The 27686-nt window shown below is 39.6% G+C and overlaps 1 protein-coding gene and 1 pseudogene across 1 annotated transcript; both read right to left on the bottom strand.

Moving 5' to 3' along the window:
• Positions 1–16959: 16959 nt before the first annotated feature.
• On the bottom strand, positions 16960–17647 carry LOC140531240 (transforming protein RhoA pseudogene; annotated as a pseudogene).
• A 2193-nt stretch (positions 17648–19840) lies between these two features.
• LOC140533154 (probable inactive serine protease 37) lies at positions 19841–27502 on the bottom strand. The gene is made up of 5 exons (XM_072652528.1): positions 27210–27502; positions 26501–26642; positions 24669–24922; positions 24041–24177; positions 19841–20080 (listed from the first exon to the last, which is right to left on the bottom strand). The coding sequence occupies exons 1-5, from the start codon at positions 27247–27249 to the stop codon at positions 19940–19942; spliced, it is 714 nt and encodes a 237-aa protein (XP_072508629.1). The 5' UTR covers positions 27250–27502; the 3' UTR covers positions 19841–19939.
• Positions 27503–27686: the final 184 nt, after the last annotated feature.

Below are 27686 nucleotides of genomic sequence, written 5' to 3'. Positions count from 1 at the left end.
AATTTTGTCTGTCCTGCTTTCATGTGGTTGAAACAGAGGGCCATGGGGTTTGGATTCTGTTTCCTTCTGGGGTCACTCCTGGTCACCCTGCTCCTTCTACCCATTCTGAAATTTAACAGCATTCCAAGAAACGTCAGTACTGTATACTTCTTCATTGGCCAGCATTATTTCCAAATACTCTTGCTCAACATGGGAAGCTTTGTCCCTTTCATGGTGTTTCTCCTTTCCTCCAGCATGCTGATCATCAGTTTGAGCAGACACCACAGAACAATGTTGCACCACATGGAGAATAGAAAGGATGCTCAGACAAAGGCTCATGTTGCTGCCCTAAAATCTCTCATTTCCTTTTTTCTCCTTTATGTTATCTACTGCCTGGCTACTCCTTTCACCATCATTTCCAAATTTCCTCCAGCTAATCTCACTGAAGTGCTGATCTCTGAGACATTCATGGCTGCTTACTCCTCCTTTCATTCTGCCATCTTGATTGTGGGAAATCCCAAGTTGAAGCAGCAATTTCAGAGAATTCTGTGGAAGATAGTGTGTCTTTGGAGATCCCAACCAATGTGATTTGGAAAGAAAGACTTGTTTAAAGCAGATCATGCTCTTTACTGTTTTGGACAGCTGTCAGCAGTAAAGTAAATTTTATGTACAATAATTCTCCATTTTCTTATTTGATCCTATATGAATTATGGGGGAAAAGTGGAAGGAAGACGAAGTCAATGCAAAGTACATTCTTGTAATTACTTTTGGAGAGCATGGATGAATTAAGATCCTGAATAGAAAGTGCTTGATGTTCTTGAATTACAGCAAATAATAATACTCTTATCTTTTCTAGTATAGATACAAGTTTATCTCCCTATATGAAGAAAAATAACAAATTGTGCTACTTATAGAGACATAAACTTTAAAAAATTAAGCTCCACTCTCTCATCATTGCAAGCAAGCATGTTTAATCTGAATTTTGCTCATCTTAATATAATTTCTCTATTTTTTTGTCTGTGTAACTGTTGCTTTGATCTTCCTATGTCAGTTGCATGGTGGCAAGGGGTGTATTGCAAATTTTTGACAGCTAGCTCTCTGAAAATGAATATATACAACACACCTTTAAGTTTAATTTGCATTGTCAACTTTTTCTCTATCTCTTTATTAAATCTGGAAAACAATGAAGCAATAATTGAGTCCCAATTTGTAACACTTGCCAGTTTTTGAGGTGTAAATATGTACACTGGAAATTTAACAATCAACTTTGAGAAGCTGGCTAGAGCTGGCTTCAGCATGCTCTTATGGTACAATGGCCAAATTCTTCCTTTACTGCTGTATAGGATCATAGACTTAGAATTAAAAGGTACCTTAGAATTCATTGAATCCAACCCCTTCATTTTTTGTTAATGAGGAAACCAAGGCCTGCAGAGACTTAAGTGACTTACCCAGGGGTCACATAGAAGTAGTAATTATGGGAGATGGAATTTGCCTTTGGGGTTTTCTGACTTAAATTCTCTGTTCTATCTACTATGCCACACTGCTTCCCAAATGTAACACGTAGTAATGTAGTAAGATCTGTGATTCAGATCCAATTTATTCATGGCTGCTTACTCTGTCTTATCAAAAATGAAAGAGAGGGGTAAGGCTCTTATTTACTGCCCTTGCGCTTGTGAAGCACTAAGTTTATTTTGTGAGCGAGAGTGATATCAGTATGCTGGTGGTAGAGGGGAATATTCTCAGTGCCACCTGCATAGATATTGCAATGGGAGCCATTGGTCAGGATTGGTTATTCGTCTTGAAAGACAGTTGAAGAAGGGGGGGAAGTGGGGAGCTCGCACAGCAGTCAGGGGAGGGGACAGACTAGGAAAATGTTGGGTAATATTAGGTACAGGGTAGATGTGATCTAAGATGTTACTTTGAGTTACAAATATGTTCCATAGGAGACAAAACAAGATATTACTGTGCTCCAATATCTAGTCCTTGATGTCCCAAGAAGGAAGACATCTGGTGCTAAAAGGTGTAAGCAAGGAAAGGCAATGAGGAGACAACCCAGGTGCTAAGTCTCCTTCAGCTGCTTGGAAGGTTAAACCATGAGTGTAATAGTCTTGCTAACTTCCTATAGGGTCAAGATGTTGTCTAGTAGCATTCCTTAATGGTAAAAGTAGGATTATAGGATTTGCAGCTGAATGGGACTTTAAACTAGGGCCTAGTATAAACTCTTTATTTTATAGATGAAGAATCTATTGTCCAGAGACCTTAAGCCATTTGCCAATATCACTAGTGTAGCATAGTAGAAGCAGAAAGAAGGTTAGTCTCTCGGGAATTTGATTATGGATTCCATTTTCTTTCTACTACACCGAACTCTGTATCCAAAGCACAAAAAATGAGGCGTTTCTGCTTTTTCTGATATCTGGGGTAATCTTCCCATTTCTAAGCATTCAGATATTCCCTTCTCCTGGCATTACCTCCCTAAGGTAACCACTGAGGTGAGAAACACTATAAACGAGACTGGATAATTAGTCATATAGTGAAATTTCATTCCAGTGAAGACATTGTCCGAGTGTGAGTGGGTATGGTATCTTGTTTTCTCTTTGGCTCTACTTTGTAGCGAGCAGAAAAGTCTTGGGGCTGGGGCATGAGAGTTCTCTGTAGGTATTTGAAGGTCTGTAATATGGAGGAGAGATTAGACTTATTCTGCCTGTCTTCAGAGGGCAAAACCAGGAGGACCATGAGTAGAACATACAGATTGGGGATATCTAGGCTACAGTAAGGAAAAATTATTTAATAGTGAAAGCTATTTAGACAGAAAGGGCTAGTGAACTCAAGATAGTGAACTCAAGGGCTAGAATTCAAGATAGTGAGTTCCCCATCACTGTCATTCTTTAAGTATATAAACACTGTGATCCTTCTATTGGATAATATTTGGAGGTGTTAAATAGGAGATTTCAAGTCAGTTACTGGTTAGGCTTGAAGACTTATAATTCTGAGTTCTGTTATATACAGAGAGGATGCTATTGGTCTACTGTTAGCAGTGTGTGAGTTCTAAATTGTATTGCACAATCTTCATCTTGATGAGTTAGCCATCAAGACAACTTGCCAGGACCCTGAATGTAACCTCCTGAGCTAACAAGTGTCATTGGAAAAGTGTGAACTGACTAGGAAAAGCACTACACCCTGATGTTTCCTTTTGCTTGGGATTCTCCCAATCTTTTTCTAGGAAATTGATTTAGTTCTGTATCTGATCATAGTTTAGGTTAGTGAAGTAGGTGCAAGACTGCTATTTGTTTTTAGTACAAGAGAGTGATGTTGTTGTCTCTTCAGCATGCAGTAGGCAAATCTATTTATGAAAGGGTATGTTGGTAACCAGATCTGCACTGGTTTGCATCCACTAGAGTAAAAAACCTGGGCACCTTTGGGGGAGCCAAGAATCAATGAATTTGAGAGTTGAAAGAGACATCAACAAGTCATTTAGTTCAGGGGTTGTCAAATGGTGACCCGAGGACCAACTCTGGCCAATCAGATGTTTTTGCATACCTGAATGAAAAATGATTTTTATAATTTAAAATGCAGCAAAATCCTATTTGAAAATGTTAAAAAATAAAACTATTCTTACCTTGAAGATTGTGCAAAAATGGATGGACTGATTCCAGGACCATAATTTGCCAACCCCAATCTAGTCTAACCCATAGCTGAAGAAACCCCATTATAACAAACAAGAAAAGCAGTCATTCAGCTTCTACTTGAAGACCTCAAAGGAGGGGGAACCCATCACTTCTCAAAGTAGCCCGTTATACTTTTAGATGGAGTTTTTCCTGACATTAAGTCAAAATTTACCCCTTACTTCCACCCATAGTTCCTGGTTCTGCCTTCTACGTCTATGTCAAACAATTCTAATGCCTCTTCTAAATAAATGATGGCACTTCAGATTCTAGAAAACAGTTATCACATCCTTTTTGAGTCTTCTCTTCTCCGAGTTAGACATATTCAGGTCCTTTCACTGATCTTCACTTGCCAAGATCAGAATCATCTCATCCCACATTATTGGTAAAACTTCCTACCAACCTTCCTTCCCTTAGATCCCTCCATTTTAGTTTTTCTTTAGGGCAATATGCTATCTCATGTGTTCCTTACAACAATCCTGTGAGATAGGTACTATTGTTACCCCCTTTTACAGATGGGAAACTGAAGCTTAACACTCAGAGGCACACTTGCTAAGGATGACACAATTAATATATACTGATTGAGGATTGGAACTTAGCTCTTATTGACTCCAAGTCTAGTATCCTACCATCTGTTCCACCAAGATGCTTCTTTCATCAGGGTGTTACTTTGTTTAGATCATTACTCTCAGGGGTCTACGAAGGTGGGTATGAGTGATCCTATTGGATGCAAAGAAATATTTTCCTTCAGATAAGCTAGACTGCTTATCCTTCTTGAGGATAGGAAGGAGGCAGCAGTTTTTGAGTTACTGGACAATGCCCAGTAGTTTGTCATCCTGAGGTATATCCAACAGCTCTAGATTATTGCACTCATGTTAAAAGGGGACCTATTTGTTTGCAGTGGGACTTTTTAGGCATGGGTTCATAGGGTCACAGAATCTCAGAGGTGGAACAGACACTTCAGAGGTCATCTAATTCTAATCCAACAGCCATCTGAACAGAAATTTCTTTGGAGCATCCCTAATGAGTGGCTTTTCAGGTTATATCTGAAGACTTTCAGTGATGGGGAATGTACATATAATATTCATGTGATATTCATACATGTGGAGAATGTACATATTATATGTGATAGTTTCACAATTTTATCTTTGAATCTTAAATTCTTCCAAAGGACTCAGTGGTGGTGCCAGCACTGCCTTATCCACATCTAGCCAGATTGGGGAGGCAGGCTGTGGGCCTTCTCATGCTCTCTGAAAAATAATTCCTGATTTCTTAGGGCAATTAACTGGACTCTCTAATGGAAACAAACTGGCATTTGAAAAACCAGTGATTTGTATACTTACTCATATGTATATGCAAACCTGTCCTCATTAAAGAAAGAGAGAAAAAGGATCCCTACCCAATTTACATGACATATGATGCCCTGCAGTTCCTCTAAAGGAGAATCAGCCCAAAGATCATTTAACCCCAGCTGAAGGACAGCTGGTGCTTCAGGGATAATGTCCAGACCTGGATCTCTGGGCACTTTGTGACTGCTTATTGGAGTCAGCTTTGTTATTGATGACTGTGCAATTCTGCCTCGCTTAAATTCAATTCACATGTAAGTCAAGACATTACCTCATGATGTCGCTGGTCTTTGAAAACGAAGGACCAACACTGATGATGATGAAGATTGACTATATAAATGACAAAAAAACCAGTAAGGAAGAAAAATAATCTTGTCTTTTCAACTCTGATAGCTGAGGCCCTAGGGAAGAACTGAGATCCCAAGGGGTAAAGTCCATTAATCAATAGGCATTTATTAAGAACCTATTATATGTCACATACTGTAGTATAAATTAGGGACACAACAAAAAGCAAAAAGAGTCCCTACCCTTACAGACCCTATATTCTTTTTTTAAAAACAAATTTTATTTATACTTTTATTGTCTGAATTTCTCTTAATATCTCTCCTCTCCCATCTTATATAATGAACAATGCTTTTAAAGAATAAAAAGAAAATTCAAAAGAAAAAAATAAGCAAAACCAAACACTATATCAAAAAAGTGAAAATATATACAATGTTCCACACCCATGAACTTCCTGCCTCTGAAAAGGAGTGGGAAGAATGATCTTCTCATATGCCATCTTGAGGAGCATGGTTGTTCTTTGTAATTCTATAACATTCACTCAATTGTTTTATGATTATTGTTTTTTCCACTTACATTATTATAGTGATTGTTCATATTGCTTTTGCTTTCTGTATCAGTTCATGTGTCTTTTCATGGTTCTTTGTATTTGTCACATCCATCATTTATTACAACACTACAATATTCCATTACCTTCATATACCACAATTTGTTTAGCTATTCTCCAATAGATGGGCATCTATTTTGTAAGAAGCTTACATTCTAAATGACTTGTCAGTGCATACAGGTAGCAAGTGGCTGAGGCAGAATCATCACCCAGGTCTTCTGACTCTAACTTCAGAGCTTTTCCCACAACTCCAGGGTGACAGGGAGTTAATTTCATTGATGTACATCATAAGGTTTAAAGCTGAAAAGAATCTTAGAAATATCCCATCCAACCCCTTCATTTTATAGACTTGAAAAGTGAGACCTAGACATTTAGTTCATTTCAACAACAATTTATTGACTGTCTGTTCATATTATAACTATGCCTAGCACTATACAAGGAAATAAAATAAGCATAAAATATGGTGTCCACCGTTACAGAGTTTGCAACCTCTTTGACTACATAAAGCTGACACAATGAGATAAAATTTAACACAACCAAGACAGTCAGATGTCAACAAGAGTAGAAAGGAGGAGGTAGATAAAGAAGGCAGCTTACCTAGTTGCAACACAGTTGGCTTCTGGAAATATTTTTCTTTTCCTATCAGCTTCGCTAATTCTTCTCTTGCCCCCTGGCATAGAATATCAAGTGTAGCCTTACTCATAGCTTAGAAACTCACCCAATTTTTGCTAAATAAACAAATTACACTTCTATAGGACAAAAACAACAAAAACACTACCACATAGCATGATAGAACTTAAGGGGTCTTAAAGAATGTGGAGTCCAATCTTGTTTTGTAGATGAGAAGACCTAGGCTCAGAGAGAAGCCATGTCTTGTCCTATATCACGCAGGTAGTCAGTGGCATCATGACTAGACACTCTCATACCTATGGGATTTTCACTGTATATTCACTGTTCGACCAGAGAATCCTAAAGGGTTCTGTAGAACCTCAAGAGGAAGGGGAATAGAAGTAGGAGGAAAATAATTCTGAGTACTTAGGAAGTTGATTATTAGTGATAAGAAAAGACCCAGGATGTCCAAAGTTGTTTATCGAGATACTAGTCATGCTCTATGTTTCAGCCAAATGGTCCTAATTCCTTTCTCCCAAATACAAAATTCTATATTCCATCTCTGTGCTTTGGTATATGAGCTCCTTCCTCACCTTTGCTATGGACAATTCCTGAATTCCTTCCCCATTTTGACCCCTTGGGGAACCAGTTTAACTCTATGTTGTTTTCTTCTCTCAAGCCTTCTTCTACTATTACCAATTTTCCCCTGCCTAGTTTCAATCTTGGATTACTTCCACAATTTGCCACTTTGCTTCCATTTATGAAGTACTGAAAGGAGCTGGAGAAAATCCTGAAACTATACTGACTGGATCCACTACAAATGTATTTTACATAATCTCAATTGGGCCTTCACTGCCACAAGGCAATCCCTTTATATGTCCTTAATTGACCTACTCTCTGACTTAGCACAGAAGCTTTTCCAAACATTTTCACCCCTCCTCAAACTTCCCTTTCTCTTTCCCTCCCATCACTTGAGAACCTTGCTTCATATTTCACTGAAAAAAATTGGGGCCATTCATGGAGAGCTTCTTCTCTCCTCCTTCTCTTCTGCTTTGATCTCCCATATATCTTCTGCCATTATCTCCACATTCACCCCTCTCTAACAAGATGAATAGTCCTTTTCCTTGCCAAAGAAAGGCAATCTAGATGTATAAGATATCCAATTCCATCCTTCCATCTCCAGTGGATTTCCCCCTTCATCATCCACACTCTTATTTTCAATCTTTCCTTGTCTACTGGCTACATCCTTGCTGCCTATAAACACTCCATGTCTCCGCCATCCTCAAAAAACCCTCAATTGACTCACTCCACATCACTTTGTTCCTATCTTATCTTTCCTTGCTTTTGTGGCTAAACTCCTTGAAAAGGTGTTTACAAAAGATGCCTCTACTTCCTTTCTTCTCACTTCCTTCTTAACTTTCTGACAGTTTGGTTCCTCACTTCATCATTCAACTGAAATGTTTCTCTTCAGTTACCAAACATCTCTTAATTGCCAAATAAAATGGCCTTTTACTCAATCCTCATCCTTTTTGACTTCTCTGCTGCCTTTGGCACTAATGATCGCTGTCTTCTCCTTGACATTCTCTTATCTCTAGGTTTTCATAGCATTATTATGTCCTGGTTCTCCTTGCACCAATTTGACCACTCCTAGATATTTGTTGAGGACTCTGATGTATATGTATTTTCCCCTTTGGATCTATTCCTGATGAAAGTAGGTTTCCAGAACTAACAGCTCCCCTCCCCCATCTAATTCCTCTATATTGGTTCTTCCTCTTGCATCTCATTTGTATAAGATAATTACTCTTTTAGTTGTTCTTGAATGGTTTTACTTTTTGAAGTCATATACTCAAGTCTACTCCAATCTTTCTTAAAAGTTATTTAATTACTAATAACAATCTTAGACATTGGTTTTACATTTTACATACATAAAAGGTATAAACAGTCTGTCCTAAATGAGTTCCTTGTAATTGCTCATTGATATGTACCTTATATTCTTTTGGCTCTTGTATGTCAAATCTTCTATTAAGTTCAGTTTTTTTAAAACAAAGTCCTGAAAGTCTGAGAATTCATTAAATGTCCACATGTTTTTCATTCAGAATTATACTTAAATTTGCTGATATGATATTTCCTGCCACAACTTTTGCTTTTTGATATACAGTGTTCCAAAACCTTTGATATTTTAGTGTCGCCACTGCTATGTCTTGTGTGATTCTAATAGTGGTACTGCCATATGTAAGTTTTATTTTCTTGTTGCTCATAATATTTTGTCCTTGAGCTGAAGGTTCTGGAGTTTGACTATAATATTCCTGTGTTTTTTTTTTTCTCATAGGATCTCTTTCAGTTGGTGATTGCTGAATTTTTTTTATTTCTACTTTCTATTCTTATTCTAATGCTTCAGGACAATTTTCTTAAATTCTTTCTTGTATTATTGTATCAAGATTCCTTTTTTGATCATAGCTTTCAGGTAGTTTGATTATTCTTATGTTTCCTCTTTTTGATCTGTTCTCCAGATCAGTTGCTTTTCTTATGAGATGTTTCACATTCTCTTCTAGTTGTTCATTCTTTATATTTTGTTTTTTTATTTCTTGATCTCATAACTTTGCTGGCTTCCTCTTCCCCAATTCTGATTTTTCAAGGAGTCATTTCCTTCCTTAAGATTCTGGATCTCCTTTTCTAATTGGTTGACTTTCTTTTCATAATTCTTTTCAAAATCTTCTTATTTTTCTTTTTTAGTCTTTTCTCAATCTCTCTCATTTGATTTTAAACGTCTCTTTATAGTTCTTCAATGAATTCTTTCTGGGCAGGTGAGGATTTGGCATTACTCTTTGGGTTAAAAGAGGGTTTCTTTGCTTTGGTATCCTCCTCTCAAGATGAGCCCTGGTCTTGTCTATTCCCATAGTAGTTCTCTATGGTTGGATTCTTTCTCCTTTGTCTGTATATTTTTTTGGGGGTAATAGTTTAGTTTTTATAATCATCTCTAGTCCTGGGGTATGAGGGATGGCACCTCTGGTCTCAGATCCTCTTCAGTTCTCCCCTCTGACCTTGAACTCAAACCAGGACCTCTAGCCTCTTGTAAGTGCCCAGAGCCAGCAGCATCCCATCCCACTGCTTCTGCACTTATCAGGCCTGTGCTGGTTCATTCTTACCCCTACTTTGTCTCCATGGCACAGCTGGGTCTGACATTCCTTGTCAGCAGAGTTTCCCTAGATCTTCCCCAGGTCAGATGCCCAACTGCCCTCACTTTCTCAGGGGTAAAAGTTCCTGTGGCCGGGGCCAAGGCAGCTTCCCAACCCAGCTAACTCCAGGGCTTGTTGCTTGTTATTAAAGCCTACCCTAGTCTGGATGTATTAACTTTTCAAGAGACCAAACCTCATCCTGGAATTTTTTCTTCGGATCTTCTGAGATTGTCCCAGGAAGTTCCTGGTTCTTCCCCTACTCTTATTTTTTTTAAATCTCTTTTGTGGAGGAAAATTTTGAGAGCGTGACATTTTCTGACCTGCTTGCCATCTTCCCAGAATCCTCTCTCAAAGTCATCTTTCTAAAGCACAGGTCTAACTATGTCATCCCTCCCCACCCCCTGACACTCCTCAATAAACTTGCATGGCTCACCTCTGGGATATATATAAAGTTCTTTCTTTTGGTATTCAAAGATCTCCATGCCCTGCTCCTTCCTACCTTTCTATTCATCTTACACCTTACTTAACCTCATGCATTCTGTGATCCAGTGACAGAAGTCTCATTACTATTCTTTGAATAAGATAATCTAGGAATTTTCAGTGGCTGTACCAGATGCCTGGAGTTTTCTCCCTACTCATCTTTACCTCTTGGTTTCCCTGGCTTCCTTCAGGTTCCTACTCAAATCCCTTCTCCAAGAAGTCTTCTGTAATCCCCCTTAATTCCAGTGCTTTCCCTCTGTTTACTATCCACAATTTATACTCTATGTAGCTTGTTTGTATATAATTGTTTTCATATTGTCTCCCACCTTAGACTGGACTGTGAGCTCCTTGAGAGTGGGAACTGTCATTTTTCTTTCTTTGTCTCCCCACTGCTTAACATAGTACTTGGCCCATTGTAGGCTCTTAATAAATGTTTATTGACTTACTAACTGGATAGAAAGCTGGTCTTTGTCAGAAAAACCTGATTTCAAATCTAATTTCTGCCATATACTGTGTGATCCTGAGCCAGACACTTAACCTTTTGGTACCTTGGCAACTTTCTAAGACTATTGTTTGGAAAGAAGATACCCTGATCTTCATGGATTGAGGAAATTCTTCATCTAGAATTCCCACCCCCAATTCAATTACAGATCTAGTTAACTACCCCTTCCTCCACCCCTGCCCACACTTTTAATATCTAGCTTTGAGCTGTCCTTACCTGTTCACTGATTCAGAAAGTCACACAGACTCAAGGCATGTAACATGACCTTCAAGAAGACTCAATATGAACTCTCAATATGAACCGGTCTGTGAAGGTCAGTGCTGACTGGTGCATGGTTGATATATGTCTAGTTTTGTTCCAAAATGGTTTTATGTATCTTGTCTTCACCTCTAAATTGTAAGGTCCTTGGTGTCAGAGGATATGTCACATACATCTTTTGTATTTTCCTCAGCACTCAGAACAAAGCTGGGTCTAAAGTAGGTACTTGACAATTGTTGGTTGACCTTTAACTTTTGTCCTCTCACTTCATGTCCCCCACACAGTGTAATGCGCCTTTGTGTATAGGCAAATATCAAACTTTTATGTTTATGTAGTCAAGGATCCTTCTGTGAAAATCATCATTTTGATGGCATGATTTTCTACTCGGTGATTCAAGTTTAGCTTGTATTAATATGACTTTGCTAGGGAAATGTAGGTGTGTGTGTGTGTGTGATGAGATCTATTAAACTGAATTCCTAGCCCTTTGAAAGAGACTATGGCCTTGTTCCCTACTCCCAGAATGCATACTAGAGTCCATGTGGATGCAATTCAGGGAGGGATTATTATGTCTGAGGACACATTTCCTAAACATAGCTTTGTATTCTCTATCAGAGGACAACATCAAGAGAAACCAGTATTGTGAAAAGGAAAATTCCACTCTGATGGACTGATGTCATTCCAAGGGTACCCAGCATCTTAGTTCAGAGCTTTTCACATTCCTACTTCCACAACTTCATCGTTTAAGGAGACTTGTTCCATGGAGTTGGGTGTGAAACTTGTATTCAGCACTCACCCTGCTCTCTTTCCACTGCTTCGCCAGCAATGCTGTCTGTACCAGGAGACTTGCTGATGGCAGACCACAGCTAAATTCCTCACTGGGATTGTGGGAAATGGGTTCTTTGTGGTCTGGAGTTTACATGGTTGACTTAAGAGCTTCAGAATATCCCATCACGGTCTCATGGTTCTAGAGCCAGCCATTTGTGGATTTTTCCTTCAGTGATTGATCATGACAGACGTAAGTATACATTCATTCTTCTGGAAAGATTTTTGGTAACATTAGGTCAGTATTATCTGACATTTTATAAATGAGGTCAAACTCTGGTTTAACACCTGCCTCAGTGTCTTCTTTTGTGTGAAGCTTACAACCTTTGCTCATCTTACCTTCATGTGGCTGAGGCACAGGATCATGGGATTTGTACTGCTTCTTTCTAGGGTCCCTCTTGACCATCCTACTTCTTATTACACTGATGAGTTCAAAGTCTTTTCACCAAGTCCCAGGGAATATCAGTACCTTATTCCACTCAACGGACCAGTATTATTTTTCCAAATTTTGTTTTAACACAGGAAGTTCAATCCCTTTCACTGTTTCTTCTTTCCTCTGACATGGTGATTATCTCTTTGAAGGGACAGCACAAGAGGATGTGGCATCATGTACAGGGTAGGAGGGTTGGCTGGACAGAAGCTCATATTGTTGCTTTGAAGTCTCTATTCTCCTTTCTCCTTTGAAGACCATGACATCAGAGAAATGATAACATGACTTGCACTTGACTTTGATTTGAGTGAGGGATGGCTGTGCAAGGTCACCAGCCTCACTTTCTCCTCCTGAGCCATCTGGATCCAGTGACCAGATATTCATCAGGATGACTGGAGATGGTCCAGGATGCAATGGGAGACCTTTGCCTTTTTAGGTCTTTTCAGGTACTCACTTAGAGGGAGGTAATGTCCCTTATTTTATTAACTTCTTCGATACTCCTTTTTCCATCATCTTCAAGTTTTGTCCCATGAATCTCTTATTGCTGTTTTTCATCTTTGTTCTCAAAGGGGACCAATGACATCATAAGGGTGATATCTTGACTTTCATGTGAATTGGATCTGAGTGAAGTAGAGCCATGCAAAGTTGTTGGCCTCACTCTTCTGCAGAATCACTGGAGTCTAACAGCGAGACAAAAGGCAAGATGACTGATTGATGGGCCAGGATGTGGTGGATGCCCTTGGTCTTTCTAAATTATGGCCTTCCTCAGGTCTCAGTTTGTCTTAGGTCATGCCCATTCAATGACTAAGGGCTAGGTATGAACTGAGACAAAAGGTGGCCCAATTTACCATCACAAAGATTGGTTGTTTGTTGCCCTTCATTCTCTAAGTGGACATGTTACAGCCGGCTCAGTGGAGAGACCCCCGACCCCCGGGACATCTTGATCTCAGGCACACAGTGATGAGGCGGGAGACAAAGATGTTACAAGCTCCATTTATTATTAGCAAGTACAAGCCTTATATTCTGTGCAGCCATAATTCCATACTCGTGGCAAGCTTGTGCTGTGATTGCTTTCACCAATCCTCTTTCATTAACAAATGCTTGTCCCAATAACTGCCTCAAGATGTTTGTCAAATACTAAGATGTTTACCTAAGACCTGAAAGCCTTGAGGCTATTGTATGGGATCCTGGAGGGCAGAACCAACAACCTTTGCTCCATTAGCACAATAGAGTGGGCCATCATGAACTCATGAAACTGTTGTGGTCCTCAAGGGCTCCCTACAAGGACCAAAATGACATCTCTATGTTAGAGTCAAATTACAATGTGGCTGATAAGACTAATATGAGCATGAAATCCTTTACCAAAGGTCAGGCACAAATAGTCCATGTGAACATTTGAGGTGGATTCTCTAGATTTGCACGTCTTGAGTTTCTTTTGAGCTACTTCAATTCTGTTTTGTTCATAGAGCATAGGGCCTTCTTTGATGTGGGTGTGCCATGTTGCATGGTCCTTTGCCAGCGTCTCCCATGCCATTCTATCAATTCCAAAGTTCTTCAGAGAGACTTTAAGAGTGTTTTTGTATCACTTCTTCTGACCACCTGGTCAAAACTGGGAGGAAAAGACCCTTTGTTAACCTCCCCAAGGCATTGATCTCAGATGTTTGTGACTGCTTACACCTCCTTTCTTTCACTCTGCTATCTTGACTATGGGGAATCCCAAGACGAAATAATTCCAGAGAATTCTGTGGAAGACAGTGTGCTCTTGGAGACTCCAGCAAATGTGATCTGGGGAGGAAGACTTGGTCATAGCAAATTGTTCTTGACTGCTTTTATAGCTGCCAGTGAAAAAGAATAGAAGTTTTCTAGGTAAAGGATTTTCTACCCTCTAAGACTAATTTTCTTGTCTGATTCTGATTAAAATACAGAAGAAAAAAAAATGAATAGAAACCATTGATGTTTCTCCTATGGTAAGGCAAAGTACATTAATTTAATTAACTCCATCAGCCATGGCTGGGTCTTTATACTCTTGGGGAGAAAGTATCAAATTTTCCCAAATTGTAGCAAACAAAAAATATACTTTCCTTTTCCAGTTTTTGATTTTTTTTAATTTTAATTTTTTTTCCTTGGGGACATCCTTTTATTTTCCAATTTTAAAAGGTAGGAATACAAAAGATTACACACTGGAAACAATTAAAGACTTCAAAGATCATTTTGTAGGAGCCTCTCATTTTAGAGAGAAGAAAATTGAGGCTGAGGAAGAGGAAGTGACTGTCAGGGTCATACAATAAGGCAAAGGTAGCCAGCATTGGACCAGACCTCTCAGGGACCAGGGCTGTGGTTGATCAAGGATTATAGTTAAGTCTTCTCTTGGCCTGAGATGGTGCCTGGTTGAGTGCTTAGGAGGGTAGAAGGCCAACGATCTTAGTTTGGGGGTTGTTTAATCATCTGACTGGGAATGATGTAGGTCCCTGGCCCCTGGATCCGTGTGGGCTCCAAGTCAGGCAGCAGCAGAACACTGGAGCAGCCAGAACTCTCTTCCATGTCTTTACTCAGTCCTGCATCCAAGGGTTGTAAGCATTGCATGCTGTCAAGCTGGGTTTGCCCTGGGGGCCTTTGAAGGGTCTGGTTCCAGAAAGATGTTCTCAGCTGCAAGTGAGAGTCCAACTTCTTCTCAGAGTTTTATATTATCTGGGCATAATTTATATCTTTCTGAGCTGGGAAGTGCAAGCTGGAGCTCCTTGGGATATCTGGGCCTTTTCCTGCTTGAGTAGATCAAGGGGCATTTCATTCCCTGGGAGATCCAGGGAATCTGTTACACTGTTTCACCAGCTGGGGGAAGCTCTGTCCACATCTTATTTTCATAGGTTTTCATAGGTTATAATCAAATCCTTTACTTCCATTTTGGTTGCTGTAAGCGTGGTAGCTCCTTTGTGGCTGGTGTTGCCAGAGGATGTCAGGCCCCTTCTCCTGGAGGGCTGCTCCCATCATTGAGGGCAGCCTGAGGTTTCAGGATCTAGGTGTGCTCATGTAAATTACACATGAAATGACCTAGGGTAGGGTTCCATTCCTCACTTCTACCTCCTTTGCAGACCACAGACATTTTTCTGTTTGTTTTTCGATCTTTACTCTCTTTCACCCTCAATTCCACACGCAGTCAAGAAGTTTTAAGCAGTAGGAACTTAATCAATGTTTGCTAAAGGAATAGGCATGTGGAATGGTCTGTCATTGCTCCTCTAACTGGGACTCTCAAAGGTTATGCTTGAGCACTTTCGGTGGGGAATACAAGGATTCTTGTTCCACTATGAGATGGACTGGATGGCTTCTGCTGTGCTTTCCAGCTCCAAAAGTTTGGAATCTGGAGAATGAATGAATGAATGAAGGGAGGTGCTGGCAGTGATTGACAGAAGCACCTGAGAACTTCATAGGGTTCTGAGATAGATAGATAGAGAGATAGATAGATAGATAGATAGATAGAGAAGAGAAAGATAGACAGAGAGAGACAATGAGGAGAAAAGAGAGAGAATGAGGGGAGAGAGAAAGAAAGAGGGGAGGAGGGAGAGGGAGAGAAGAGAGGGAAAGGGGAAGTGGGGAGAGAAACTCCTTTTCTAGTTTAGACATAAATTTGATTTCCCTAGATGAAGAGAAATAAAGAATTGAGTCAACTATAGAAAAAAAAATCAATTTACACTCTTGCCTAAGCTTTCAGGCATTTTGCGGGAATTTTCAGCTGAATGTTCCAGAGCATGATTTCATTGATCCATTTTCTTTGCCTGTGTGCTTGAAGCCCAGGTCCTCACTATATTCACAGCCTGGTTGTCCATCTGTCCATCAAATTTCTCTTTTATGGTTCCAGGCTGTTTCTTGGAATTTCAGACACAGGTATAGGGTTCAGGAGGTGAGGCAGGGCCCCATGGAAGGAGGGGACTGCTTCAGTTACCTTTTTTTTTTTTTTTTTTTTTTTTAGGAAAAACACCTTTATTCTATTAGTAGTTGGAAAAAATTAACTGATACAGAAAAGTTTAGTCAGCTGGAGAGGAATGAGAAGTTCCAAGGGGAACTTTGGCCATCAGTAAAGAGAATGGGTAGTAAGCTCCCCCAGGAGATTAAGGGGAGTCACCACTGTAAGAGTAAGAAATAAGAAAAACACATTGTATATAGACCAAGATGCTGCAACTTGAGTTCAGATCTATCATTCTGAACCATGGCATTGCCTTGGAGTGGAACCAATTCCCCATCTGCTGACTCCAGCTGCGGGAGACATGGATGGACACTGGGCTATGTTGTGCAGGAGAAGAACTGTTAATGGCTGTCATTCACTGGAGGAAATGACAAAAAAGGATTTCAAATGTTTTTCCATCTGACTTTATGTTCAAATGTACTTTTTTAAAAGAAAAAAAACCCAACCCAAAGAGATCTTCTGTAGAGATAACAAATATCAGAATTAGGAAATCCAGTTATACAAAAAATACTATATCTAAGCTGGGGTAGATACATTTATTTTTTGGTAACGTAATTAAGTGGCACTAATTACATAGTAGCTCTAAGGTAACTAACATGAAACCACAGAACTGTAGCTTTGGCACATCTGTATGCGGACTTGCCCTCTCTGACTGGGTCCCATTTTCAAACAATTGAATAATACCCCAGAGCTATACCAATGAAAGCCTTATAAGAGGGCCTGCTCTGAAGTGACTTTGTATTTAATTTCCAGAGGGCCCTGCAGCTGACAACAGCAGAACATGTTTACTATCATGGTTGCTTCTAAATACTGGTGGCAAGTTGATTTCTGATTTGTAAATTTCTTCAAGTAAATTATAGATAAATGAAAAAGGCCAGTAATCATACACAAAGATTAATAAACAGCACTTCAAAAATTAACCGAGTGAGGGCTTGGGCTTTCCACTGTGTTTACAAGACAAGGCCCCTGGATTTTTTCTTTCCTCATCTGGCTTGCAAAGCCGCTCTTGTGGCCATTTCAAAAACCTCCCTCACGCTGTCTTTGGTCTTTGCTGAACACTCCATATGATCAAATGCACCCATCTGATTTGCCATATATCTGCCTTCTTCAGGTTTCACTGGCTCCTGCTTCATCTTGGCCAGCTCTCCTCTCGTGTGCTCATCATTTCGAAGATCTTTCTTGTTCCCAACCAAGATAACGGGCACATTGGGACAGGAATGCTTCACCTCCGGGGTCCACTTCTCTGGGATGTTTTCAAAAATATCAGGGCTATTGGTGGAAAAACACATAAGTATAACATCGGTATCTGGGTAGCTTTGAAAGAGGTCTAAGGCGATCATAATCTTCTTGACCAACTGTGTCCCACGAAGCCAACTCCACCTGTTTTCCATCCACTTCAATATCTGCTACATAATTTTCAAACACTGTGGGCACATAAACCTCAGGGAACTGGTGTTTGCTAAATACAATCAGCAAGCATGTCTTACCACATGCACCATCACCAACTACAACCAACTTTTTTCAGATGGCGGTCATAGCTCAGAAGGTTCCCAAGTCCGTCCACGTCTGGCAAGCTGCTCCGCGAGCTGCACATTCTAGGACTCAGGAAGTTTGTACCCGAGAAACCCACGGTGGCCTCTTTAGGTCACTTTGGAGAGTGATGGAAATTGTCTGTGCCACAACCCTGCCAGTTCCAGGCTCCTAGCCTCTTTACATTCTTTCCTTTCTTCCCACTGTGGAATCTAGATTCTAGGCCACCTTATTTTGCTGTGTTTCTAAAGCAAGGATTCTTAATCTTTTTTCTGTATGTCTTGGTCTCTTTTGGCCAACTAGTGAAGCCTATGGACTCCTCAGAATAATGTTATTTAAAAATTTTCATAATTAAAAAATGTTAAATTTCATTTAGAAGCTAGTAAAATTAAAAATATCTTTTTTTTCCTCTTCTAAGTTCATGGACTTGGAAAATGAAATGACCCCTGGATTCAGTGTTAAGAACCCTCACTCTAGTGCCTGACTTTCACGTAAAATACTTTGGGTAGATTCATCATTTCTAACCTGCACTACTAGGAACAATTTTACTTTTCTAGATGGAACATTGGAAAGTGCTTGCTCAATCTTATCCATGCTAAAATTATTTCTTGCCAGTGCTTTTCCAGCCACAAATTGGTGTAATGCCCCTCTGACCTAGGACCATATTCATTTCTTTTTGTCTTTCATTTTTTAAGCCCTTAAACATGGTCAACATTTATTCCATTTGTTTATGTCTTTATTTCTTTGTCTAGCAATCTGTGGTGCACACCGGGATGCGCATGGTCTAGTTCTTTCCTTGCTTGAATAAAGGATGTTTTGATTAAACAAGAATTTGATTAGCTGCACCATTGCCATTAATACCTTTCCTCTTACTGGCTTTTTACCTGTACCTGCTTCTAATTTCTCATCCCAGTCTATATCCTTAAGAGGCATCCTATGGAAGTCTAATGGATAAGAAAGACTGCATTTTGGGGGAGGGTGGTCACTGATTTTCAAAGAATGATGATATCCCAAAGAAGAGAAGATGTAGAGAGGTCACTGACAACTGTCTTCATGTATATGAGACTGTCAAAGTGAAGACAGATCAAGCTTGCTCTGCTTAGCTCTAGAGGGCAGAAATAGGAGCAATAAGTAGAACCTTCCCAGAGGCAGATTTTAAGTGAATAAAAGGAAAACTTTCTAATATTTATATCCGACCTAAATTGGAATCCCCTATATCAGCAGGTTCCCTGTCACTGGAAGTCTTTGAATAGTGATTAGATAGTCATTTGTCAGGGAATGTCATGGATGGGGTGGGATAGGGTGGGATTCAGGTTTGGGTCTGAATTACAGTATGAGCTTTTGAAGTTTCCTACAAGAGTTGGACAGTTTTGTGAGAACAACTGGTCTGGATCCGAGGTGTTGTCTATGAGCCAGCAAGCCAAGTCTGTTGAATCATTGTTTTCAAAGTTGTTTTTCATTATAATGTTATCATTTATAAATTATTCTCCTAAGTTCCGATCACTTTGCTGTGGAGGAAACTGGGACAACCTTTCTGAACTGATGCAGAGTGAAGTGATCGGAACTAGGAGAATAATTTATATATTGACAACAATTATAATGAAAAATGTTTGTAGAGCAATGGAAGAGGGTGCTGATAAATGTTTAGCTGAACCCCTAGGAAAAAATACACATACACACACTTTTCAGTTTAAACTGTATTAAGACTTTCCATCCTTTTGATTTTTTTTCCTCCTAGGGATGATGTGAGATAATGGATATAAAGTGTTTTGGAAACCTTAAAGCACCATACAGATGCCTCCAATCTAGTAATGACTTCATTCTCTGAGCCTTCTACTGCACTCTGCTGAGCTCATGTTTATACAACAATTACAGGATTATGAGCTCTGGGGAAAAATTGTATGCACATGCACTTTTCAGTTTAGTTTACGTGAATACTATCTTAAGTCTAGAAATCAACAAGACCATAAACCAAACCCTGATTTGTAGCTGATTGCTAATTTCTGAGGTGTAAATGCTCATACTGAAAATTTAATAATGACTCTGCACACACCACTAAGGTTTTCCTTCTCACTCTTTGCTGGATCTCTTCCCATCTGGCCACATTCTTTTGAAAATATGATGAAAAAATTAGATCCAGTATACTATACAAATATATTAATGCCAAGGGCAATGGAAGAATGACTGCTGAGTCTTTCGGTCTGTTGGTAGTCCTTTAATACAATCCTGTCTTTGTGATGGCTTTTAAAAACATTTCCCTCATAACATCATATGTCAGGGGAAGCAGAGAGACAGAATTCATCTTGTAGACGTGATGTTCTTTATCCAAGGAACATAGTAGTAGATATTAGTGTAGACACCAATATTCTCTCCTAGGAAATTTCCTACTTCTATCCCTTGAATCGTGTCTTGGCATATGACAGTAGCAACAGCAAGTTCCTAAATGAAGAGAAAATAGATTATTGACATTCAGTTCTCAAACTGAGACTTACGCAGACCCTGAACTAGAGGAGAGACCAACTTCTTTCTATCACTCCCAATCTCCAGTGGAAGTATCGAGTGGCATACCAGGAGTACTAGATAGTTATGGGAGCTACCACTAATTCACTTTTTGATTTGTTATGTTTTGCACCTTTCTAGACCTTTTTTTCCTCATTGACCCAGTGTGTGATTGTGTGAGATGATCTCTTGACTCCCTTGTCCACACTAAAATATTATTCAATTTTGTGTGTGTTTGTCCTTCATTGCTGAAGAAGTCCATGTCATCAGAGAAATGATGACATGACTTGCACTTGACTTCATTTTGAGTGAGGGAGGGCTGTGCAGATCACTAGCCTCACTTCTCCTCCAGAGTCATCTGATCATCTGAATCCAGTGACCAGATATTCATCAGGTTGACTGGTGATGACCCAGGATGAGGCAATTGGGGTTAAGTGACTTGCCCAAGGTCATACAGCTAGTGAGTGTCAAGTGTCTGAGGTGAGATTTGAACTCAGGTCCCCCTGACTCCTGCACTAGTTCTCTATCCACTTCACCACCTAGCTGCCCAAATTTCTGAGGTATAAATGCACACACTGAAAATTCAATAACGACTCTGCACATATCTCTAGGTTTTTCCTTCTCACTTTTCTCTGGGTCTGAGTATTAATGGATCTGTGGGTAGTCCTTTTAATACAATCCTGTCTTTGTAGTGGCTTCTAAAAAAAATTCCCTCACAGCATCATATATCAGAGGATCCCAAGAAAATAGCTAAAACAATCTCTTCCCTTGATGAGCTTATAGTCTAGTTAGGGGAGTTATACCCAGTGGCAGGGAACCTGTGTCCTCAAGGCCACATGTGGCCCCCTAGGTCCTCAAATGTGGCCCTTTAACTGAATCCAAACTTCACAGAACAAATCATTTTATTGAGAGAAGCTATATCTATGTATTTATATACACACACAATAGATACAAAACATATAATTGGTAGAGGGGGGAGAAAGCATTAAGTGTAGCTGTAGGCATCAGGAAAGACTTCATATACGATCTGGCACTTGTGTTGAGCCTAAGCCTTCTAAGAGTTAAAGGAGGGACATCATTCTATGCATGAGGAATAACCAGTGCAGAGGAATGTGGAAAATAGGGACCAGGTGCTATGTAACTAAATGTAAGAGGAAGGTTTGATGGGATCAAAGTAGTGGTGTACATGTACATGTAGAATTTACTGATTAGGGCAAATAGCATGTCAGACCTGTGCTTTATGAGGGAAATGCCTTTGGCAGCTGAGTGGAGGGTATATTGGTAGGTATATTGGAAGGGAAGAGACTTGACTCAGGGATTATCAATTGTTGAGACTCATGAAAGGTGATAAGGGCCTGAACTAGGTTGGTAGTTGTATGAATAGAAGTGGAGAGGTTCTCTGGAGGCTTGTGGCAAAGATAGCCACCATTTACATAATAATCCTTCAGTGTTGGTGTCTTAGCAGATTGACCCACTGACCATGTAAAAGAAATTTAAGGATACTCAAGACGTGTTCAACAGGGAGGGTCAAAGTGCCTCTCATACCACACTGAACTTTTGATAATCTCTAACTCCAGTGCTCATTGGACAACCTTCAGCCCCAAACCTCTATACCTTCATTAAGGGAAGATCTAAGCCCTTAATGAAAATGAATTGCAGGCATTATGGAAGAAGTGTACTCAAGAAAGGTGTGATATATTTTACTCTTAATCATGGTTACCTGTAGAGACTCTATTGTTCTCTGTACCTAAAATCTGGGGCAAGGTAAGACTGTGATCGAAACATTTATAGAATTTCATAACCCCATACCATTTAATGGATCCATGATGCCAGTTTTGGGAAGATGGGCAGCTAGGTGGCATAACAGAAGATAGAGTGCTTAACTTGGACTCAGGAAGACCCAAGATCAAAATTCAGCTTTGGTACTTACTAGCTTTGTAACCCTGGGCAAGTCACTTACACCACCATCTGCCTCAGTTTGCTCATTTGTAGGAGGAGGATGATAATAATAGTGCCTACCTCCCAGGGTTGTTGTAAGGTTCAAATGGGATAATATTTGTAAAGAGCTTTGCAAACCTTGAAGCACTATATAAATATAATTATTGTGATTTTTATTGTTGCTGCTTCTGCTGTTATTGTTACAAGTCTAAATGAAGTTGGAATTTGAGTGCACAATTTAATACAGATTTGGTTCCAAGATATTCACATGGAAGACAGCATCTTGGGCACACTGATTGATTAAGTCAGAAGACACCTAAGAAGTTACCTTTTCCAACCCATACCAGACTACCAATCCCCTCCTACAACATTTCCAACATGTCATTATCTTGGCTTTTTCTTGAAGATCTTTTATTTATAATTTACTAGGTGGTGCAGTGGATAGAGCACCAGTCAGGAGGATCTGAGTTCAAATCTCACCTCAGACACTTGACATTTACTAGCTGTGTGACCTTGGGCAAGTCACTAACCCCAATTGCCTCATCCTAGGTCATTTCCAGTCTCTGGTCACTGGATTCAGATGGCTCTGGAGGAGAAGTAAGGCTGGTGACCTGCACAGCCCTCCCTTACTCAAAACAAAGGCAAGTGCAAGTCATGTCATCATTTCTCTGATGGCATCGTCTTCTTCGGCAACCAAGGATGAACACACGCGCGCGCGCACACACACACACACATACACACACACACACACACACTCCTGGAGGCAGCCCATTCCAAAAGTGTGATGGCTGTAATGGTTAGGAAATATTTTCTTATCTCAAGCCCAACCCTCACCCATTGTTCCTAATTGTGTTTTCATGGGGCTCTATAGGATAATTCTCATCTCCTTTCTATGTGCTGGCTCTTCAAATACTGTAACACAACTATCATTTGACCATTTCTTTTCTAGGCTAACACATCCTTGATTCATTAGGTTCCCAGATTTAGAGTTTTAGGGAATTTAGATCATTTGGTGTCCACTCTATAGATAGGGATTGTTGGGAGATCACACAGGCAATGTGTTATGGGAAAATTATTTCTTTAATGTGTTAGCGTGATGACTCCCATTTTTTGCCAGATAGCAATTCATAGACTCAGAAGAGAAAACTTATTGAAATACAATCAGTCAGACCTCATTAATTTAGACTAAATGGCAGAAAAGACATAGGTCTTAGCTCAGTGAGTGAAAAGTCTGAATGCTTCAGTAAATATTGTTTATTGTTTTATGCTACACGTTCTGATATGAACAGAAATGGCTAAACAGGTTTTTTTTAAACCAGAGTCTTTCTATAAGGTGCATTTTAATGGATAAAGATAACTTGTAAGAAGTACATTAATTAATGATATGCAAATGAGTGCTACTTGGTGTACAATTGCTGCTCTCTTAAACAGGTTAAAAATTTCCTTAGCAATTGATTTTCACACAGCTAATTTGCTTAGAAAACCCTTTTTTTCACAGAGGGTGTGGAGCTTTAAACTTCAGACTTCTAGGGTCGCATGCTTACAAATTTGAAAGTTGTGGGAACTGGTTAATAAAACAGCTAGATAGCTCCGTGATAAGAGCACTGGTCTAGTTAGGAAGACCTGAGTTCAAATTAAGCCTCAGATACTTACTATGACTCTGGGCAAGTTACTTAACCTCTGTTTGCCAGTTTCCTCAATTAGAAAATGATCATAATAATAGCAACCACCTCCCCTGGTGGCTGAGATAATATTTGTAAAGTGTATAGCACCAGTGCTTGTGCATATAGTAGGTGCTTAAAAATCCTTCCTTCCTTCCTTCCTTCCTTCCTTCCTTCCTTCCTTCCTTCCTTCCTTCCTTCCTTCCTTCCTTTCTTCCTTCCTTCCTTTCTTCCTTCCCTCCTTCCTGTTTATGTGGTAGAAACAGATAAAATTTAAGTTGAAAGGAAAAAAGAAAATTACCACAAACAGTCTCTCGAACAACTTCAAAAACTGGACACATATCACATGCTTGATGATTCTTCCTTGCCTAGTGGTCTTGCACTCTTTTTCAGAGATCAGAGGTGCTTTTATGTTCTGCCGCAGGTCTGGGTGATTGCCTGAAAGGCAGAAGGAAAAAGAAATACCTTTCAATTTTGTTGCTACTGTCTGGATCAACTTTCCTTCCTTTTAATTTGCCATGATTTTTAAAAAATGTTCTCTTTATATAGGCAGAACTGATAGGAGATATAAAAGATATAAATTTACTATCTTATTACCATGATCAGAAAGGTCCAAGGCTAAGTAGATCTATGGAGACAAAGAGGCAGCATCTGCTGCCAAAGGTTCCAAAGAGAACACCAATGCCTTCCCCACACTAAGGCTGTCTTTCTGGCTGAATAAGGACATGGATGCACACATATATCCCGTTATTCAGGCCGACCCCATCCTGTTATAGTTGCCCTACACTGAAAGAATCCAGGACAGCAAGGGAGCCATGTGAAATCTCTTTGTGGCAAAGCAGTGTTGACTCTAGTTGGGATTGGCCCTCTTGGTGACTTTCCTTTGAAGCGTATTTCTCTGTGTTGTACTAAATGCCCAGGCAACTCACCGAGATTGTCCATGCTCCAGTCCAAGCCGGAAATAGTGCACTCGGTACCTTCTGGGAAGTTTCGTGTGGGCAGAGCTATGGGCTGGACCTTGTGGTTGAGGGTTACTGGCTGGGGCAGCTTGAGCAGCATGATGTCATGCTCTTGGTACTCATCACTTTCATTCCAGTAGCGAATAACGTCCGTTGGTTTAAAAATCTGCTCAGTTCTATTCTTCGTCCCAACCTTGGAATTCCCCAGCACCAATATGAGGTTTCTGCAAGGAATTGGGAGAGGACTGGCAGGTGAGAGTGCTAGGAGAAAGAGCAGAATTATAGGCATTCTATTCTCCCATAATATTTTGTTAATTCCATCGCTCTCAATCTACCACATACACACAGAACAATGTGTGTGAATATATGTATACCCACGTATATACAAAGAGACTCCTCTGGGGTGGTGTGAGATTGAATAGTTAATCTAATTGGACCAAGATGTTGTCCTGTTCTAAGGGTAGAAATATGATAACCTCAAAATATCAGTTGCAACTCTAAAACTCTAAAAAAAAAGTAAGTGACTAAGGCAGCATTATATGTAGGCATGCAAATGGAGACCAAAGGGGGTTAGAGGTGACTGATTATTGATAGCTAACATTTATATAGTATTTTAAGGTTTTTTCAAAGCCCTTTAAAAATAACTTCTCCTCTGACCCTCACAGCAGTTTTTGGAGGTAGATGCTATCATTTTATCTCTGTTTTAGAGACAGAAAAAAATTGAGGCAAATGTAAGTTAAATGACTTGCCCAGGGTCACACAGATAGTAAACTTCTAGGATCACACAGCTGGCAAGTATTGAGGCTGGATTTGAACTCAGGTCTTTCTGAAACAATATCTAATGTTTTATCTTATTGTATCTAGTGGCCTTATTATTTTTAACCTTTAAAACAGTGCTTTGTTTTACCAAATAAAATGTTTTTAATAATCGAAAAATGATAATCACTCTCAGAATTTTGTATTCTCTATAACTTTCAAGTAAATTACATGATTATAAAGATGTAGTCTGTTATAAAATGTCATTGACAAAAGTATGGTCAATCACCTTTTTAAAAAATTTTTTTCTCTCCAATTATGTGTGAAAACAATTTTTAGCAGTTGTTTTTAAGCTTTTGTGTTCCAAATTCTATCCCTCTCTCCCTTCCTTCCCCCTTCCATGAGACAGTAAGCAATTTGATATGGGTTGTACATGCTTAAACATGTAAAACACTTCCATATTAGTTATTTTGTTCAAGGAAATGTGAACAAAAGGAAAGGAAAGAAGGATAAAAGAAGGAAGGAAGAAAGAAAGGAAGAAAGGAAAGAAGGAAGTGAAAAATGAAATGCTTCACTCTGTATTCAGACAGCACCAGTTCTTTGGATATGGATAACATTTTCCATCATCAGTCCTTTGGGATTGTCTTGGATCATTGTATTGCTGAGAATAGCCAGGTTATTCACAATTCATCATGCAATATTGCTGTTACTGGTTCTGCTCATTTCATTTTGCATCAGTTCATGTGAATCTTCTTAGGTTTTTCTGAAATCATCCCACTTGTCATTACTTGTAGCACAATAATATTCCATTACAATAATATACCACAACTTGTTCAGCCATTCATCAAATGATAGGCATTCTCTTGATTTCTAATTCTAAGTTACCACACAAAGAGCTGCGATAAATATTTCATACAAACAGCTTCTTTTTTTTAAAAAAAAAATCTCTTTGGAATACATACTTCGCAATCATATTGCTGGATCAAAGGGTATGCGCAGTTTTATTAGTTGTCTCATTATTAAGGATCAGAATATATATCACTTACGGTAAGTAGCAATGAGTAGCTGCCAACACCCATTGTCGATGAATGAGGACTCCAACACAGGGGTTCACGTGGGACCTGAAATATACTAGGTAGGGGGCAGGATCTTCTTTCTGTTCAGTTTTGTCATTAGAGGAAAATGCACCTGGGGAAAGGGAGATGGCAGCAGTTTAGAGTAACAAAAATAAAATACACCTTAGGAAAAGGTACTGGATTTGCTGGAATTGTGGAAATGTTGCCTATCACAGAAAGTTTTCAAATGGAGGCTAGATGACTTGTTCTAAAAGAAATTCCTGTTCAGGTATAGACTAGATTAGATAGCCTCTGATGTTCTACAGTTCTGTGCTTCCTCTTACGTTATGTCTGTGTCACTGTAGCCTTCAGTCTAAGAAGTAAAGAAAAGAAATGGGGTAGTGAAATGAAATAATTTCTCTTCTCCTGGTCTGCCCCTGCCCCCAACTCTATTTTTGCAGCAACTCCAGAATTCAGTAGAGTGGGTGGATAGGAGAGAGGAAACAGTTATTTGAACCCAGGTTCTCTGATTTGAAATCCAGCATTCTTTCCACTGTGCCAAGTGGCACTATGTTTTTAGACTTCTCTTGCCCCAACATTCCTACTCAACTCCCCCACTCTGGTTTCATGACCCAGCCAATACCAGCCTGCTTTCATTTTTCTTGAGTCATAAAGATAGAATTACCAATGGCTCACTCACTGGCAAACAGAACAAATTGAAGGAGAAACTTCATAGCCATGTTAGAATCCTGTCTTACTGCTGATGCTGGGGAGGGAGAGAGAGGGAAGCAGCAAAGTCTTCCTCACTGATACGGATGGAAGTAGTAGATTGAGTTGGAGGGAGAGTTCTGAATGCTAGAATGAAGCTTAGAGCTTGAATAGGGGACTCTAGGACTCAGAGATTTTTCCTCTTCCAGAGAAGAGAGTTCCAGAGCCAGGAAACTTCCACCATTCCCAAGATGACAAGGTCATGTTAGCCTCCTGCTTGACAATACCCTCTGGTACCTGTAAGAGCTATTTATACCTTACCCTGGCCCCTCTCTCTTTGTGACAATGACCCCTTGTTATCATCATCACCATCATCATATCCTCCACCACCATTCCCATTATCATCCTCATCACTGTGACCCCAGACAAAAAAATTAGGCTAAAATTAGTATGGCCCCTAAAAGAATTA

Source organism: Notamacropus eugenii, chromosome 3, assembly GCF_028372415.1.
Source record: "Notamacropus eugenii isolate mMacEug1 chromosome 3, mMacEug1.pri_v2, whole genome shotgun sequence".
Taxonomy (NCBI): Eukaryota; Metazoa; Chordata; class Mammalia; order Diprotodontia; family Macropodidae; genus Notamacropus; species Notamacropus eugenii.
This window is presented reverse-complemented; position numbering and strand designations above follow the sequence as displayed.